The sequence below is a fragment of the Fukomys damarensis genome, unplaced genomic scaffold (genome assembly GCF_012274545.1).
Source record: "Fukomys damarensis isolate Sample0158 unplaced genomic scaffold, DMR_v1.0_HiC HiC_scaffold_33, whole genome shotgun sequence".
In the NCBI taxonomy this organism is placed as follows: Eukaryota; Metazoa; Chordata; class Mammalia; order Rodentia; family Bathyergidae; genus Fukomys; species Fukomys damarensis.
The window spans coordinates 43,953,051-43,968,971 of record NW_022900945.1 but is presented as its reverse complement, the minus strand read 5'-3'; the positions used below and the strand labels follow the sequence as shown (position 1 = coordinate 43,968,971).

The 15,921-nt window shown below is 36.8% G+C and overlaps 1 protein-coding gene across 7 annotated transcripts in view; it reads right to left on the bottom strand.

Annotated features, from left to right (window-relative positions):
* Lrig2 (leucine rich repeats and immunoglobulin like domains 2) overlaps positions 1 to 15,921 on the bottom strand; it is a 90,998-nt gene that overhangs the window by 23,974 nt on the left and 51,103 nt on the right. For all 7 annotated transcript variants that reach the window (XM_019208518.2, XM_010631274.2, XM_010631271.2 and 4 more), the window contains 10 exons: positions 13,036 to 13,101; positions 11,197 to 11,271; positions 10,897 to 11,031; positions 10,365 to 10,508; positions 10,095 to 10,238; positions 9,116 to 9,259; positions 8,769 to 8,912; positions 5,562 to 5,642; positions 4,957 to 5,028; positions 4,750 to 4,818 (listed from right to left, as the gene is read on the bottom strand). In XM_019208518.2, the coding sequence (XP_019064063.1) occupies positions 4,750 to 4,818; positions 4,957 to 5,028; positions 5,562 to 5,642; positions 8,769 to 8,912; positions 9,116 to 9,259; positions 10,095 to 10,238; positions 10,365 to 10,508; positions 10,897 to 11,031; positions 11,197 to 11,267 (1,004 nt within the window). In that variant the 5' untranslated portion in view covers positions 11,268 to 11,271; positions 13,036 to 13,101. The remainder of the gene's footprint in view (positions 1 to 4,749; positions 4,819 to 4,956; positions 5,029 to 5,561; positions 5,643 to 8,768; positions 8,913 to 9,115; positions 9,260 to 10,094; positions 10,239 to 10,364; positions 10,509 to 10,896; positions 11,032 to 11,196; positions 11,272 to 13,035; positions 13,102 to 15,921) is intronic.

The following is a 15,921-nucleotide window of genomic DNA, read 5'->3' as shown; positions in this document are numbered from 1 at the left end:
ATATCCAATATGTAATTGAAAAAAAAAAAACTATTGGTCTCCCAACAGCTGGGAACAGGGCTCTATATACATTCACAAAAATTAAATGTGTTAAGAACGTTCCATCTGCTATACCCTTACCTTAGTATGTTGACTAAGAATTACTGGGAGGGCTATGTTAAAATTTTCTACTACAATGGATCTGTCAAATTTTTCTTATAGTTCAGTCAGCTTTTTTCTTTATAGTCTGAAGTTGGATTATAAAGTTCATACAAACTTAGAATTATCGTAGTGTTCTAGTAAAATCAGTATTTCCTCATTATATAGTACACCTCTCAGAAATTATTTTGCCATAAAATATTTGGCTTAACAATATTTTTGCTATACAGAAATATTTTGGTTAGTATCCTCCTGGTTTGATCATTGTTTCATTTCAACCTTTTTTCTGAGTGCTAGGATTACAAGTAACACCACCACATATAGCATCCTCTATTTTTCATTTTTACACAAATTGATTCTGACAAAAAAATGGAAAAAAATTAGCAGTTTACCATGCAATGGTATGTGGTTTTGCTTCCATACTTTCAATTACCCAGAATCACTGGAACCAAAAATATACGGAAAATTCCAGAAATAAAACAAGTCATAAATTCTGAACTGTGTGCAATTCTGAGCAGCATGACAAAATCTCTTGCCACCCTGCTCAGAAAATGAATCATCCTTTTGCCTAGTGTAGCCACACTATATATGCTATCCGCCTACTAGACATTTAGTGACCATCTGGGTTATTAACTGTTATGCTATCCTTATAACTTAATAATGGCCCAAAATACAAGAACAGTGATGTAAAGGAGGCTCCAGGACATAAAACATAAGACAGATTAATCCTGTTATTATGGGTCAATGGTGCAGAGAGGCTACAGGAAAAGATATAAGACATATAGATTTCAATACTGTGTCCCATTTGCTGGGGTTTTGGAGTATATTCTCCATAGTTAAAGGGGAGCAACTATATTTAAGAGATATTGAAGATTTTCTTTTGCCCCGATATGTAATCTTATACAAGTTAAAGAGACAACCGAGGGCTACTTGTGTATTTCTAATGTCAGTGTAAATAAAGTATTTAGTCTACCTCTATTCAGTCTTTTTCCTTTTCAATGTAGATAAAATATTTAGTCTATTTCTATTCAGTCTTTTTCCTTTTCACCTTGCAGTGGCTAATTTCGGGAGGTCTCAGTCCCTTGAGAGGTCCAATGGAGGACAGGAGGCCTAAAATTCAAATGAATAGACTAGAATGGGAAGGAAACATCTGTGGGAGGTGGATGGAAGATGCAGGAGACAGGGATTTGCAGGGGGACATACCAAAGGATTCACAGGAACAAAAGAGAAGATAAAAGTAGTAAAGAAAACAAAAACTCAGATGCTGTGGTCCACACCCTTAAGCCCAGCTACTTGGGAGATCTTCAGGAGGATCACAAGTTCAACACCAGCCTGGGCAATTTAGTGAGAGCTGTATCAAGACAAAATAAAAAAACTGGAGATGTAGGTCAGAGACAGAGCACCTGCCTAGTATGAATGAGGCCCTGGGATCAATTCCCAATACTAGAGAAAAGAAAAGTATGAAGAAGTGGCAACAACAATAGGAAGAGGAGAGGGGAAGAGACCTTAGAGGAGATCTTAAATTTTCCAGAGGTCAGTGAAGTTCCAGCACAAAGGAAGCAGACAAAAGTTAGCAGAGTACATAGCGGGAGATCAAGAGAAGAATCAGGTGACAGAAGTTCCAATGGAATAGAAAAGCCTCAAAGGGTACCAGGAGGTATGTCCAGTCCAGGGAGTCAGAGAATAATCTCCACTCAGGAAAGCAGGCCAGGGAGAATCCTTCCAGCTAGGAGGTACCTCTCAAAAGAAGCCTAGTACTCTATCATAGCTTCAGAAAGTATAGTCAGAAGCTTAGGAGTCAAAATCTCTCCTTACCAGCTTCAACAGACACTGTCCTGAGAAATGGTTCACCAGTCTGACTCACCATTGGATCCCCGAACAATCAATCAGTCAGGAGTGAAGACAAAGGCTTCAAAGGTGTATACTTCGGGTCCTGTAGGAGAGGTCTGGGGATCCAATGATGAATCTGATTCTATCCAAGCCACAGCAACCTAACTGTTAAAAATTATTCAAAGATGTTTGTTAAAGTATGGTAAGGCAGACTTGATTCAAGGCCATTTCATACAGTACAGAGACCACTGCAATGGAATTTAGCAATGGGGGAGAGAAATTGGGCTCAAATCCAAAGACAGAATGGACAAGTAGAAATTTATAGCCATGGAGTAGGTGGGGAACAGCGGATGGAACACTACTAAGAAGTAACATAAGAAGAAAAGGAGAATCTGGCTAAATTGACCTAAGAGGATTCTTGTTGAAGTCAGGCCACAATGCTCAGATGTCACCTGGAGAATGGCATGGACCTAGGACCCTGAACAGAGAAACATGACCATATATTGAAAGTGCCCAGATGCTCACTCAAGTGAGAAAGTACTTACTAAACTACTTCAGCAGCTGGAAAAACTATTTTACAGAAAAGTAACAGAGGACTATGATGTCTTGAGCCTAAGATTTGGTCAAGCAAGGAACTAAATAAACCACTAAAGCTTACAGCCTACTTGCTTTCAAATACTATCTAAATTAATGTTCCACTAAGTTCTTGTAACAACAGCTAAAGAAATTTTCTTGATGCCCCTCAGATTATCACTAGCAAAAAAAAAAAAAAAAAAAAAAAAACAAAATCAATTTATAGTAAATCCTATCCTACACATTAACTAAGGCTAGGTTAAATATCTCAAAATATCTTAAGACCTCCTCATTCCACAAAAAAAGCATTTTAAATATCTGGCAGAGGGCTGGGGGTTTGGCTCAGTGGCTCCACTGCCTACCTCGTAAGCACAAGGGCCTAAGTTTGATCCTGGGTACCAAAAAAAAAAAAAAAAAAATCTGGCAGAAGGCTGAGAATGTAGCTCAGTGCAAGTGCTTATCTAGCATTCACGGGGCCCTGAATATAATCCCTAGTACAGTACCACAAAATAAATAAATAAATAAACTAGCTGAAAATAACTGATGACTTTCCTAACATTTTAAATTTTGTTGTATTAGTTATTCAACTTTTACTATGTGCCAAGCCCTGTGCTCAGCATTTTCTCAAACACTCCAAGTTTCCAAGGAAACTTTTAGGAAAACAAAAGGAAAGACAAAAAAAAACCTCAGCCTATTTGGCTCCACATGATCTGGCTCTTGCTCACATCAGACTGCATTTCACTTCCCTGTCCCAGCCATCACCCAGCAGTCACATGGTTTGCCACTTCATTTCATAAAGGTCCTGGTTCAAAGGCTGTCTCTTCTCCCCACTTTATCTAAAACAGCAATCCCTGTCACTCTCTATGCTTCTGACCTGGTTTTACTTTTCTTTAGCAAACTTACTACCTTAAGAGATATTCTATATCTACTGATTATTATCCATCTTCCTTAGAATTTATTGTAATATGCTACAAGAACTGAGACTTTGTCTTGTTTATTCTTGCATGTTAGCATCCAGAACAGTACCTCAAACATCAGACAACAGATATTCCAATAAACAAATTATCTTATTTTTAACCTTCATTTAACCCTGAGGGAGGTGCTATTCTCATTTTGAGAAGAAACACTGAGTCCAGGCTAAACAATTTGCCCACTGTCACAAGTTCTAAGCAAGAGAACAAGGATTTGAACCTAGGCAGTTTAAAAGTCTAACACTTTTCCAGGCAACTTCAGATTATCTGTGGTAAAAGCAGTCTTTAAAATTTCCAACCTAATGCAGATCAATGGTTTTATAAACTATGGCAAAACTGTCACAGCAATGCTAAAAATCATAAATTTTTAAAAGGTAGAAAATTATATATTTTGTCAGGCATAATGGCACATGCAACTTAGCACTCTAGGAGACAAAATAAGAGGATCTCCAAGTTTGAGGCAGGCCTGAATAACTTAAGTGACTTAACACGAGGGTTTTAGAAGTTTAAAAAAACAAACAAACGAACAAACAGGCTAGGGATATAGCTAAGTGGAAAGGCTCTTGGTTCAATGCCCATTACCACATACACACAAAATTTTTTTCTATTACAACCATTGTTTTTGAATACTTTATTAGTTTGAACAGATTAGAGACATTCTGATATTGACATTGAAAGTTCTATATCAACTCATAAACTAAAGAACAAAATCACAGATTACACCTAAAGATTTTGGGGGGGTACCGGGGATCAAATTTGGGACGCTGTGCTTTTGAGGCAGGGAGCAGCACCACTGAGCTAAACCCCCAGCCCATATACCTAAAGTTTAACCCATCCAAGGGGTAAGGCCTAGGGACACATTTCTGATAATCCACTGATAGCAAACCTCTTAAAGCTTTCTTTCAATGATAACAAACAGCCAGATGTGGCCCAAGTGTCACAGGTTTGACACGAGTGTGATGGTTCAAAAAGCAACAGACGGGTGAGGAGGAGAAAAACAGCAGGACATCATGTAAAGCACAGGCAGCAGTGCTAAGGTTTCCTGATTATGTGCACTGGAACCATATTCTCAATGTTGAGTTATTTTTAAATTTCACTCAGCCATTAATATAACGGAAATCATTTTATTTTTTTCATCTGAAAACATTTCAGTCACCAACACACTGTAAGCACAAAAGCACACACAGTGATCTAATGATTTTTTTTTAAAAAAGAAAGAAAAACATAAGTTACTTACAGTTCTTTCAAGTGAGTCTGAGAAAAAGCATTTTCTTGGATAGATATTATAGCATTGTTATTCAAATCTCTGAAATGAAGAGAAATGAAACATCATCAGTCACCATTTCTCCAATTAAGTCATATAAATGTTTTTTATATGCTTGTAACAAGCTCTGCTAATAGCAAAGATTAGTTATACAGTGAGAAGTGTATGTGAAATACTTACAGATGCTCAAGGGATTCAAGACCAACGAATGCTTTCTTTGTAATTGACTTAATCTGGTTTCCTTGTAAGACTCTGAAATAAAAATAAATTCACTAAACTTTTACCTATAAAAGGAGAAAATAAGCATAATATTTCCTTTTGTGTACTTGTATCATCTTTACTGAGATATAATTGATTTTTTTAAACTACACATATTTAAAGTGTACAGTCTGATGAAAACATTCATTTTTAAGAGAAAGCTATAAACTTAAGAACTTAAAGCACAGCATGAAGGCTCCTATTATGATGCTGGAGCTCAATGAAGTACCTCTGAACAACCATCCTGACCACTAATAAACCGGTAGTTTTTCTATGTGAAACTGAGTTAAAGTCCCCTTTTTTCTCTTAATAAAAGATTCCATAACTTCTTTTAGGGCCCATAGGAGTGCTTTATCAATTTAAAGTACCCCACTAAAAACAAATCACTTGATAAACAACAAAGCTCCTTCCTTTAGCAGATGGATCAGAAGGCTCAAAGTTTCTGGCGGTATCAAATAAACATAATCTTATTACATTTACAACTGGTTCTTGAAAATGTACCTTTGTAGACATACGCAAATACATACAATTTAGTGAGACTTGTGAGTCCAGTAAAGGCTTCACTAGCATCTTCTATGGCCCATGAAATTTCATTGTTTCTTAAGTCTCTTAAAAAAAAAAGTCAAAGAAAGAGGTTGTGTTAGTCAACACAACCATCACACTGTCAGGCAGCATCCTGGTATGGCAATGCAGGTACACATCTAATTCTTATCTTTATTTTAAGTTATTTATGATGAAGACCCAATTCTACCTTTTATTGGTACCAGGGATCAAACTCAGGACCCCATGCTTGCAAGGCAGGTGGCAGCATCACTGAACTAAATACCTGGCCCCCAATTCTACTTTAAAAAAAAAAATCTATGAATCTACGAATCTTCTAAACTCTGTGATAAACATGGAAAAGCTGCTTCTCATAAGCTAAGAATTAATCTGGCCTTAAAAAATAAATTAAGCAATGTGCTAGGAATATTAATCTTCCTCGTTAACAGCATTTAACTGTATTAGCATATTAAAAATTATAGACAAGTTCCTTCAGAAAGAGGGAGGGTTTCAAGATACAGGAGATAAGGATTACAATCTGATTTCAAACTAATGGGATTTCAGGCTACCTAAGCTTCCCCCTGGGCCATTAAAATGGCTGACAAAGAGTAATATCAATACAGAGCTTCACAGTTCAAAAGCAATTAAACATGCCCCCTGGGAATCAAGAATGCTATACCCATGTGTTAGAGTAGTCACTGTATTTTCTTTAAAAGGAAAAGTATAGATCATTTAAAATCCATTGCTCCATTCTCAGAGGAAATGCAACTGTACCACATCATGTGTTGACGGAAGAAATACAAGTTAAAAATATTTAATCACTTTTGCTTCCTTAAGTCATCTAAAAATAAAACACAAAGCTTTCTTCTTTGCAAGACATATATAAAGTTGTGTCAGTAACAGCAAGGAGGCAGGAAATCCCTCTTCTTGCTGAGCCATCTTTCCTTGAAGTGAAAAGCCAACACAGTTTATTTACTAAGGAGTAACCATCAGTGGCTTGTCACGTCAGAACTCCCCTCCTCTACTGCAGAACATAAACAGAAATCACTCACTGAAGTAAGATGTATCTACTCTTGAGAGAGCACTGGGCTAAAGCCAGAGTTTTTCAGATCTGATCCTAATTCTGCCTTACTTCTGTGACATAAGATAACTATCTACTTCCTCAATTACTTTTCTAAACTTAAATTCTAAAAGTAATAATCAGTGTAGGGTATACTCAAAAAACTTGTTTGCCATCCCTTCAATTGTCAAAAGGCTGCAGCTAATTCTGATGTTTCTGACTTTGCACTGATCTAGTTTCATGATGTACAAAGAAGAAAGAAGAGGAAAGGGCCGGGGATTTAGCTCAGTGATTCCGCAGCCTGCCTTGCAAGGACAAGGTCCTAAGTTCAAACCGCAGTACCAAAAAAATGAGAGAAGAGGATTGCTTTTTAATTTTTCAAGGCCAAATCTAAAAAAACTTAAGAAGGAAAAATAAAACATACCCTTATGTGTGTATAGATACACCTTCACAAAATTACTGTGTTTCCTTTTCATTGATATCTAGGTACCAAAGCCTGGAGCCTACTACCTCTTTTCTGAAACCATTTACTAATTAGGAACCTGATGACTACGAAGTTCCTTACTTACGAACCATTAAGACTAGCCGGGGACTTAGCTCAATGGTTCCACCACCTGCCTCGCAAGGACCAGAGTTCAATCCCCAGTACCAAAAAAAGAAAAAAATCCACAGGTGTGTGCATGGTGGCACACTCCTGTAATTCTAGCACTCTGGGAGGATAAGGAAGGAGAATCATAAGTTTGAGCCTAACCTGAGTGACTTAACAAAATAAAAAATTTTAAAACGGCTGAGAATGTAGCTCAGTGAGAAGGTCCTGCATTCAATCCTCAGCATTACAAATATAAATAAATAAAATACAAATTTACAAATTCTAATTAATCCTTTCTTTCCCCTCTTATTCTGCTCCATATTTGGGACTGCTAGTATTTCATTTTAAAACCTCTATATCATTCAGTAAGATTATATTCCATGACTGGGCAAAACATTCAACTCATAAAACCACAGGATTTTAAAGTTAAAATTGCCTTTAACAATCATCTAATCACGAGTGAAGAAACAAAATGTTGATCAGAGAAAGCTAAGTAATCCTGTTTATCTGAATGTATAAAGTACACCTTAGCTTTTGCATCAAACAGACCTGGATTCCAATCCTGATCCAACCATTTATGAGCTATGTGCCTTTAAGTAATTATTTTAATCTCTCAAACCTCAGCCTAGTAGGGAAAAAACTAGTACCATCCTACTATTTGAAAGCACCTGACACATATCAGATAATAAGTATTAGTTTCTTGTGTACAAAGTCAGGTAATGTAGCAAACTAGTAATAGGGAACAGAGCTACTCCCATCACATATACTACTTCCTTTGGATCTTTTTTTTTTTTTTGAGACAGAGTCTCATTATGTAGTTGAGGCCAACCTGGAACTCACTATGTAGCCCAGGCTGCTCTCGAACCCATAGCGATCTTCCTGCCTCAGCCTCCCGAGTGCTGGGATTACAGGTTTGCGCCACCACTTCCTTTGAATGAGAATACTTCTGGTCAGAGAACAAGAAAATTACTGCATTCTTGACACTAGCAGTTGTATTTTACACAGCAACAACTGGCAAAATAAGAAAAGCCTTACTGTTTGTGATTAACTCCTAATTAAAACACAAACTGAGTAATCTCAGCACTTGAGAGGCTGAGTTCAAGACCAGCCTTTGAATAACAGCAAGCGCTTATCTCAAAAAATAAAAATAAAAAACAAACAACAAACAAAAAACACTGATGTCTACTATAGGCATAGTATTTATTTATGGAATATAAACAAGTAAGAATGACTTGCCCTGAGGCAAAAGGAAGAAGAACCACAAAGATTTACCATAATGAACTTTCAAGGTGCTAGGGATGCAGTTCAGAGGCAGAACACTTGCCTAGCATATGAGAGACACTGGGATCGATCCTCAGCACCACAAAAATAAATAAATTTGCACACTGGGGCTGGGGTTTAGCTCAGTTGTAGAGCACTTGCCAAGCATATGCAAGGCCCTGGGCTCAATCCCCAGTAGAGCAATAAAAAAAAAAGCAAACTGATTACTTGTTTTAATTTCCTTTTTTTGTTTGTTTTTTTAAGAAAGAAAACAGATGTACTTACAGTGTCTGAAGATTGGAAAGAAACCTAAATACACCATCGGCAATGTGAGTGACTCTGTTGTCCCCTAAATTCAATCTCTCCAATAAACTGAGACCCACAAAAGCAGATTCATCCAGGCGGGTCAGCTGGTTATAGGACAAATCACTAAAAACAGGAAATATGAAAGATAAGAAATTCACTGGATTTTGAATCAACTTAAATTTTCCTTATATTTATACAACTAATTTAAAGCTTCCAACAAACTTTCAGAAAAGAGGGACAACAGATCTCATTACCAGCCATGGGAATGATTTATCCCAACCGACTCTAGCCTCACAGCCTCCAGTGAAACACCACCCAACACTTACAGTTCAGATAGTCTTTGGCAGAACTCCCATGCATCAGGGCTGATTTTTTCAATAGCATTCTGGCTCACATACAGCTGCTGCAGCATTCGCAAGCCATATAACCAACCCTTGTTCACTCGCGTAAGGTTATTGTGTTCCAGTTCTCTGTAGAATTGCAGAACAAGACGAAAAAATATTTCAAAATGCAGCATTTCAATAGCAAGCACTTTTAAATCTTCATTATTATCCTTCTCAGCGACACAAACGATCCATTTTATTTGATAAACTCTTATGTCTTAACATTTAGCATTAGAAGATTGTTAAAACTATCTAAATTATTAGCCCTACCAAATCAACACGCCAAGTGGTATATACTCTTCTTCTGGATAAATTCTGGTAATTTTCACAAGTGAAGTTTGTAAGAATGATGACACAAATACCAGGTAACCAAAGGAAATTAAAAGATATGTGTGAAAGTTGTGAGCACAACTCAGTGGCAGAATGGGTGGTTAGCAAGTACAAGGCCTCGAGTTCAATCCCCAACCATACCCTCAAAAAAAGCTTTATGAATGAAGAAGGAACTAATGTACTTCTGTATAATTAAGCAGCTATCCTATCCAAATGGCATTGAAAAGTTCCAGATAGATTCCTTTGCTAGTTCTGTTACGGAACAGAATGTCCCCCTCAAAAGCCCATGTTTGGAAGGTAATTGGATTATGGGAGGCTGTATGCATCAGGATTAATCCACTGATGAATTCAAAGCAAAATATGCAGTGAGGAGGTGGGTGAGGTCAGCAGGGGTTGGTCACTTAGAACAGTGTATCCCCTCTGTGCTCCTCTCCGCACTCTCTCTGCTTCCTAGCTGTCCTGTAAGCAGCTCTCCTTCACCAGACCCTTCCTGTCTTGGAGCCATCTGCCTATGGAACTGAATCCTCTAAAAAGCCTGAACCTTTTGTCCCAGCAAGGAAAACAGTGACTAAAACAAGTTACTAGTACTTACAGTTCTTCCATGTTATTTAAGCCAAAAAATGCTCCATCTTTAAGTTTGCTAATTCCATTCCGTTGCATTTTCAAAGATCTTAAGGAGTCAAGCCCTTGGAATGTAAGGCCTTCCACAATTTTAATTCTGTTTCTTTTAAGCTCCCTTAAACAAAAAGTTTTACAATCAAACAACTGGTTTGCTGAAATGCTCTAACAACAATTAAAAAAGAAAAAGAAAACACTGTAAGGAGAAACTATCTTCTTATAATCCACCTATTTAGTTACTCACAAGAACTGGAGGTGAGGCAGCTTGAAGATCTTAGGTGGAATCATGCTAATTCGGTTCCGGTTTAGCTTTACCACTAATAAGGAACTTGATAAATTATCAAAGCAACCAGCTTCCAAAGTAGTTATCCTATTATTACTCAAATTCCTAAGATGAGCAAGACAACAGCAAAAAGAAAAATTTAGTAAAATTCTACCCTTCTAGCCCCAGCTCTATACACAGCTACGTACAATTTCACAAATAACTTAACTGCTTTGTTTCTTCATCTGCAAAATTAGCTGTAATAAGGCTGGAGTATACTTTAAAGGGAAAATATTTTAAAAAGAAAAATCTAGAATGAAATCCCAAAAATTACCCTAATGCCTATAGTATACTCTTTCTTTTAAGAGGAAGGTAGGTGATAACAACCCTAAAAACTCATCTCCAGGTTTGATTCACACATGCACACCAAAATCACAATAAATTTGGGGTCAGAGGGGCAACAATGAATAATAAAAATAAACTTAAAAATAAATCTAATTTAAACTTGACTTACAGGTATTTAAGCTGCATTCGAGGAAATGAAGACGTCTTAATTTCTGAGATTACATTGGAGCTGAGGTCTAAATTCTCAAGAGCAGGATAAAACTGGAATGCCTCTGCATTTATTTCTGGGATTAAATTATGGACTCTACAAAACAAAGATTATATTAAAGCAATAGCCAGTGATCTACTCCTGACTACAAGGATGCTAACTAATCAGGATCAATAACATGAATACTTAAAAAAGAAAGAAAAAGAAAACCTATGCACTAATCTTAATTTAAGTGAAAGATTTGAAATCTCAATTACTTACAATGAAAGTACAGTGATATTAGATGTTGGCTCTCCAAAATACGGGATTTCTGATAACTCATTGTAATTCATTTTCCTAGGCCAGAGGAAAAACAGATTTAAAACTTTACTGAGGGAAATGCTACCTCTTAAATTCGGTTTTCTGACTAAGCCATATTCTTTAGGATAGGTGCTAAATTTGAGAAAGCTTATTATTCAAAAAGAAACTAAGATTAGCCGGGCATGGTGGTGTATGCCTGTAATCCCAGCACTCGGGAGGCTGAGGCAGGAGGATCACTGTGAGTATAGCCTGGGCTATACAGTGAGTTCCAGGTCAGTCTCAACTACATAATGAGACCCTGTCCCCCCCAAAAAAAGAGAGAGACTAAGATAAAAATGAGAAAGTAGAAATTTTAATAAAATTTTTCATAGTGCTCATTTACTATTGATATCAATATAAGAAAGGATAGGAAATATTTTGCACATTAAATAGTTGTAGTCACAGGAAAGTTGAAGACAGTTAATTTGAGTCCCTACGGGAACTGAGTTCATCCAGATCTCAATCTTCCCTCCTGTGCCCAACCGAGCACACGTAGGCGTAAACTTAAGGAATGTTGTTTAGGACTACAAACAAAAAATCTGTCCATTCAGAGATCAAACTTATGATCACTTTTACACACAACATGACATGTTACATCTATTCCCAAGCAGACCTTTCAACAGACTATCACAATGATTAAGGAACAAATCTATACAATTACATTTCATTAACTTTTTTGGGGGGGGGTACCAGAGATCAAACTCAGGTCCTTGCCCTTGCTAGGCAGGCGCCAGAATCACTGAGCTAAATCCACGGCCTCAATAACCATTTTTTAATCACTGAAGAACCTCAACAATCTAGACTATAGAAAAGAAACCAAATCATACTGTCTCCAAGAAACCAGTTACAAAGTCCATGCAATAAAGCTCATGTGTTTCCCAGTAAGCACCTTAAGGCCTTTCCTCAGTACCTACTCATTCACTCAACAGACTTGTCACCTGTTTATTCAGTTCCATAACAAATTAGGAACATATATTTGGAGAAAAAAATGCAGGGACAAAAACATGAACAAATCATTCTGTCAACAAAGAACTAAAGAAAAAAGAGGCCTGAAGGTTCTGAGAGTATTTAGTAAAGAGGCAAACAGGACTACATACTTCAAATAATTGTGCCCCTGGAAACATCACAATGCAATAATTTGATATTAAGTGCTCCCATAGGAAGACTGAGGAAAGAGACGGCAAGTTAGGGATCCTGTTTCAAACTAAAAAATATAAAAGGACTAGGATTTAGTTCAGTAAAAAGGCCCTTGGTTCAATCTCCAGTACTACATACATATATACTTTCTGAAAATTCTCTCACAATTTTATATATATATTTCATTAAAGAGAAAAACGTCAGTTAAGAAGAAAATTGAATTATATCAACAATCATATTCTCAAATAATATCCAAAATACTCTTTCATATTAACCTACTGTAGACATGGATGCTTCCATCTTAGACTACACATTAAAACACTGAATCAGTTTATACAAGATAGTTCCATGGCCAAAACTTGGCCAAAAAAAAATACAAAACTATTTACTCTGTAGAAGAAAGAAATCTTGCTTTTGGCCCCTGGGAAATAGAACAATTTTCTCAAGTTAGCTTGAATAATTATGCCCAAATAGTTTGTGATAATAAAACCAAAGACAATAGTTTAGATTCTTAAACAATTTCTTTTATAAAAATTTTCCCTTCAATTTTTTTAAGTGTCCCTGGACTGAATATACCCAAATCACTTCAAAGAATTTAATATCAAATAAATAAAAATAACTTACACTTCCTGTAATGTTTGTGATTCCAAGCTGATGTTCCAGTTAGATAATCGATTATGACTCAAATCCCTGAAGGAGGACAAAACAGCATCCTTAATTTAATGTTGGAAAGTAGACTTAAAAAAAACAACAGGACCTCGGGGTATAGCTCAGTGCCTAACATGAGAAAGCCCCAGCATCACCAAAAGAAAAAAGCAAAGCAACTAAAATAGGAATTCTAAAAGTCCTATTAAATGTGAATTTGAGGACAAAAAGAAATGTTTGTAAGTAAAATTTGTCTACATTTCAAAATAGCTGTTTTATTTTTAATTTTATGTCTTTAGTAGAGAATACATTCATATGGTTCAACAATCAAAAAATTATACAATAAAAATTTCCTACCCTTGCTTCCAGCCACCCAATTCCCCTTCCCTCCAGCAACAAATAAAAATAGTGCATACTACTTCTTGTGCAGTATTCCAGATATTTTATGCTATACTGAGCAAACTTTCACACAAAACGTAGAATGTACACATTATTTTGCCTCTCAGTTTCTTTCATTCAACCATAAGTTTCTTAGGCCTGGGGATGCATGCAGCTCCAGCGGGAGATCCCCAGTAGACCATGGTGGGTAGAAAAATCTGTTTTTTTTTTCATTCCTTGTAGAGATTATATAATGTTGAATCAGCTTAAATTTGAAGGCAGATTTTACAAATCAAAAGTCTGTAGGCTGGAGATTTAGCTCAGTAGTACTGCGCCTACCTTGCAAGCACAAGGACCCAAGTTCAGTGCCCAGTACCAAAAAACAAACAAACAAAAAATTGAAGTATATCAGTATCTTTCTAGTTTCAGGAGAAGGAAATTAATCTCAGCTTAAATTAGTTAATGATGATGACAGTGGTGGCGAACTTATTAAGTATCAGGTAGTCTTCTATATACATTATACATATATTAGCTACTAAATTCACACAAGAACTAATTTACAAAGTACTTTTATAATCTTCACTTTCCTAATATGGCAACAGGCACAGAGATTAACAATTTGTCAACCCAAGGTCACACAACTATTAAGTGAGGAAGCTACAAACTCAAAATTCAAGCTCACTTCCAGCAAGCAGTTTAGGCTGAGGTGGAATCCAACCCACACAAGCCGTCTGCTCACAATATGTACTGTATGTTACAATATGGCTAACAATAGGGACATACTCGAGAAACATTACAGATCAATTTATCTCACTGTGCCACCACAGGCAGTTGACAAGAGGCATGCAGGTTTGAATGATGTCTCTATCACAGCAGAATAATCTGTTCTCAGCTAGACTCATGCCTGCCCATCTGTAAAAACCTAACCACTCTCATTTAAGAGTTTAATTTACACCATGAAATAATTAAGGCTGCATTAAACCACCACTTTTCCATAAGTGTTCTAAAGCTTTTATTCCAAGATATATGGCACGAGGCAGCAGTTTAAAGATACTCATGAATGAAAGGAAACATAAAGGATACAAAGATAAATTTGCTCCACATAAAAATCTTACATTGGGTCTAAGGATGTAGCTCATGCATGGTAAAGTAACCTGCCTAGCAAACAAAAGGCCTTGGAGTCAAATCCTCACACTGCAATATACAAAGATATTTTTTAAAGTCTTACATTCAGCGCTAGGAGTGTAGCTAATTGGTAAAGCATATAGATTAAAATGTGCAAAGCCCTGAATTCAATCTGCAGCACACACACAAAAAAGAGTAAGCCCCTTATATTCAGATACGTGCTCACACTTGCTATTAAACACAGAATTTCATAGAAGTGAAAAGTTTTGTTACTGATTTATAGCATTTCAACTCTAGCAGAAATTCAATTGTTCTATTTTAAATTAGCTATTCCATATTCTGCTTGAAACTCATTCATATGGCAAATGAAGCATAATAATATCAGGCAAGGATAATATGATCTAATTCTGTATCTCATGACTCCTAAAGTTTAGCATTTTTCCCCCCTGGAGATTCATAAGCATTCTCAATTTATTCATAAATTCTGAGATTAAGAATTTAAATTGGGCACACTTATGCAACTTCATATAAATAAAATGTTCATAATGCCTTCTTGACCCCTACATCTCTCCAGCAGTGTAACTCTTGACTATATTCATCACCAAGAGTTCTATGGACATTACTCATGAACATATGGTAGATAGCATGGGATGCATGCTTATAATCCCTGCTACTCCCAGCTACTGGGGAAGCTGAGGGAGGAAGACTGCAAATTCATAGCCAACCTGGCTGGGCATGGTGGTGCATGCCTGTAATTCCAGCACTTGGGAGGCTGAGGCAGGAGGACTGCTGTGAGTTTGAGACCAGCCTAGGCTATAGAGTGAGTTCCAGGTCAGTCTCAGCTTCATAGTGAGACCCTGTCTCAAAAACAAACAAAGCCAACCTGGGCAGTTAGCGAGATCTATTCTCAAAGTAAAAAGGGTTGGGGATGCAGCTCAGTGGTAAAGCCCAGCAGTTGCCCAGCATGAATGAGGTCCTGGTTCAATCCCCACTACAGAAAGAAAAAGAGGGGGAGGAGGTAAAGGGGAGAGGGAGATACGAAGACAAAGGAAGAGAAGGGGAGAAAGGGGGAAAAGGGGTGCGAGTACTACTGATTGGAGTTGGAGTTAGCTTGGTGGTAGAGCTCTTGCCTAGCATGCCTAAGGAACATGGGCTGGGGAGAGGATAAATACTGATAATCATTTTTGAAGGAAATAATTATTAAATCTAAAGCAACAAAATTAAATTCAATTTATGCATAGCTTAAAAACTTTGCATAATGAGTGAAAACTGTCCAATCTCTATTTGGGGAAAAAGTAATTTTTCTTTTTTTCTTTTTTTCTTTTTTTTTTTTTTTTTTTTTTTGTATGGGGTTCACTTTTT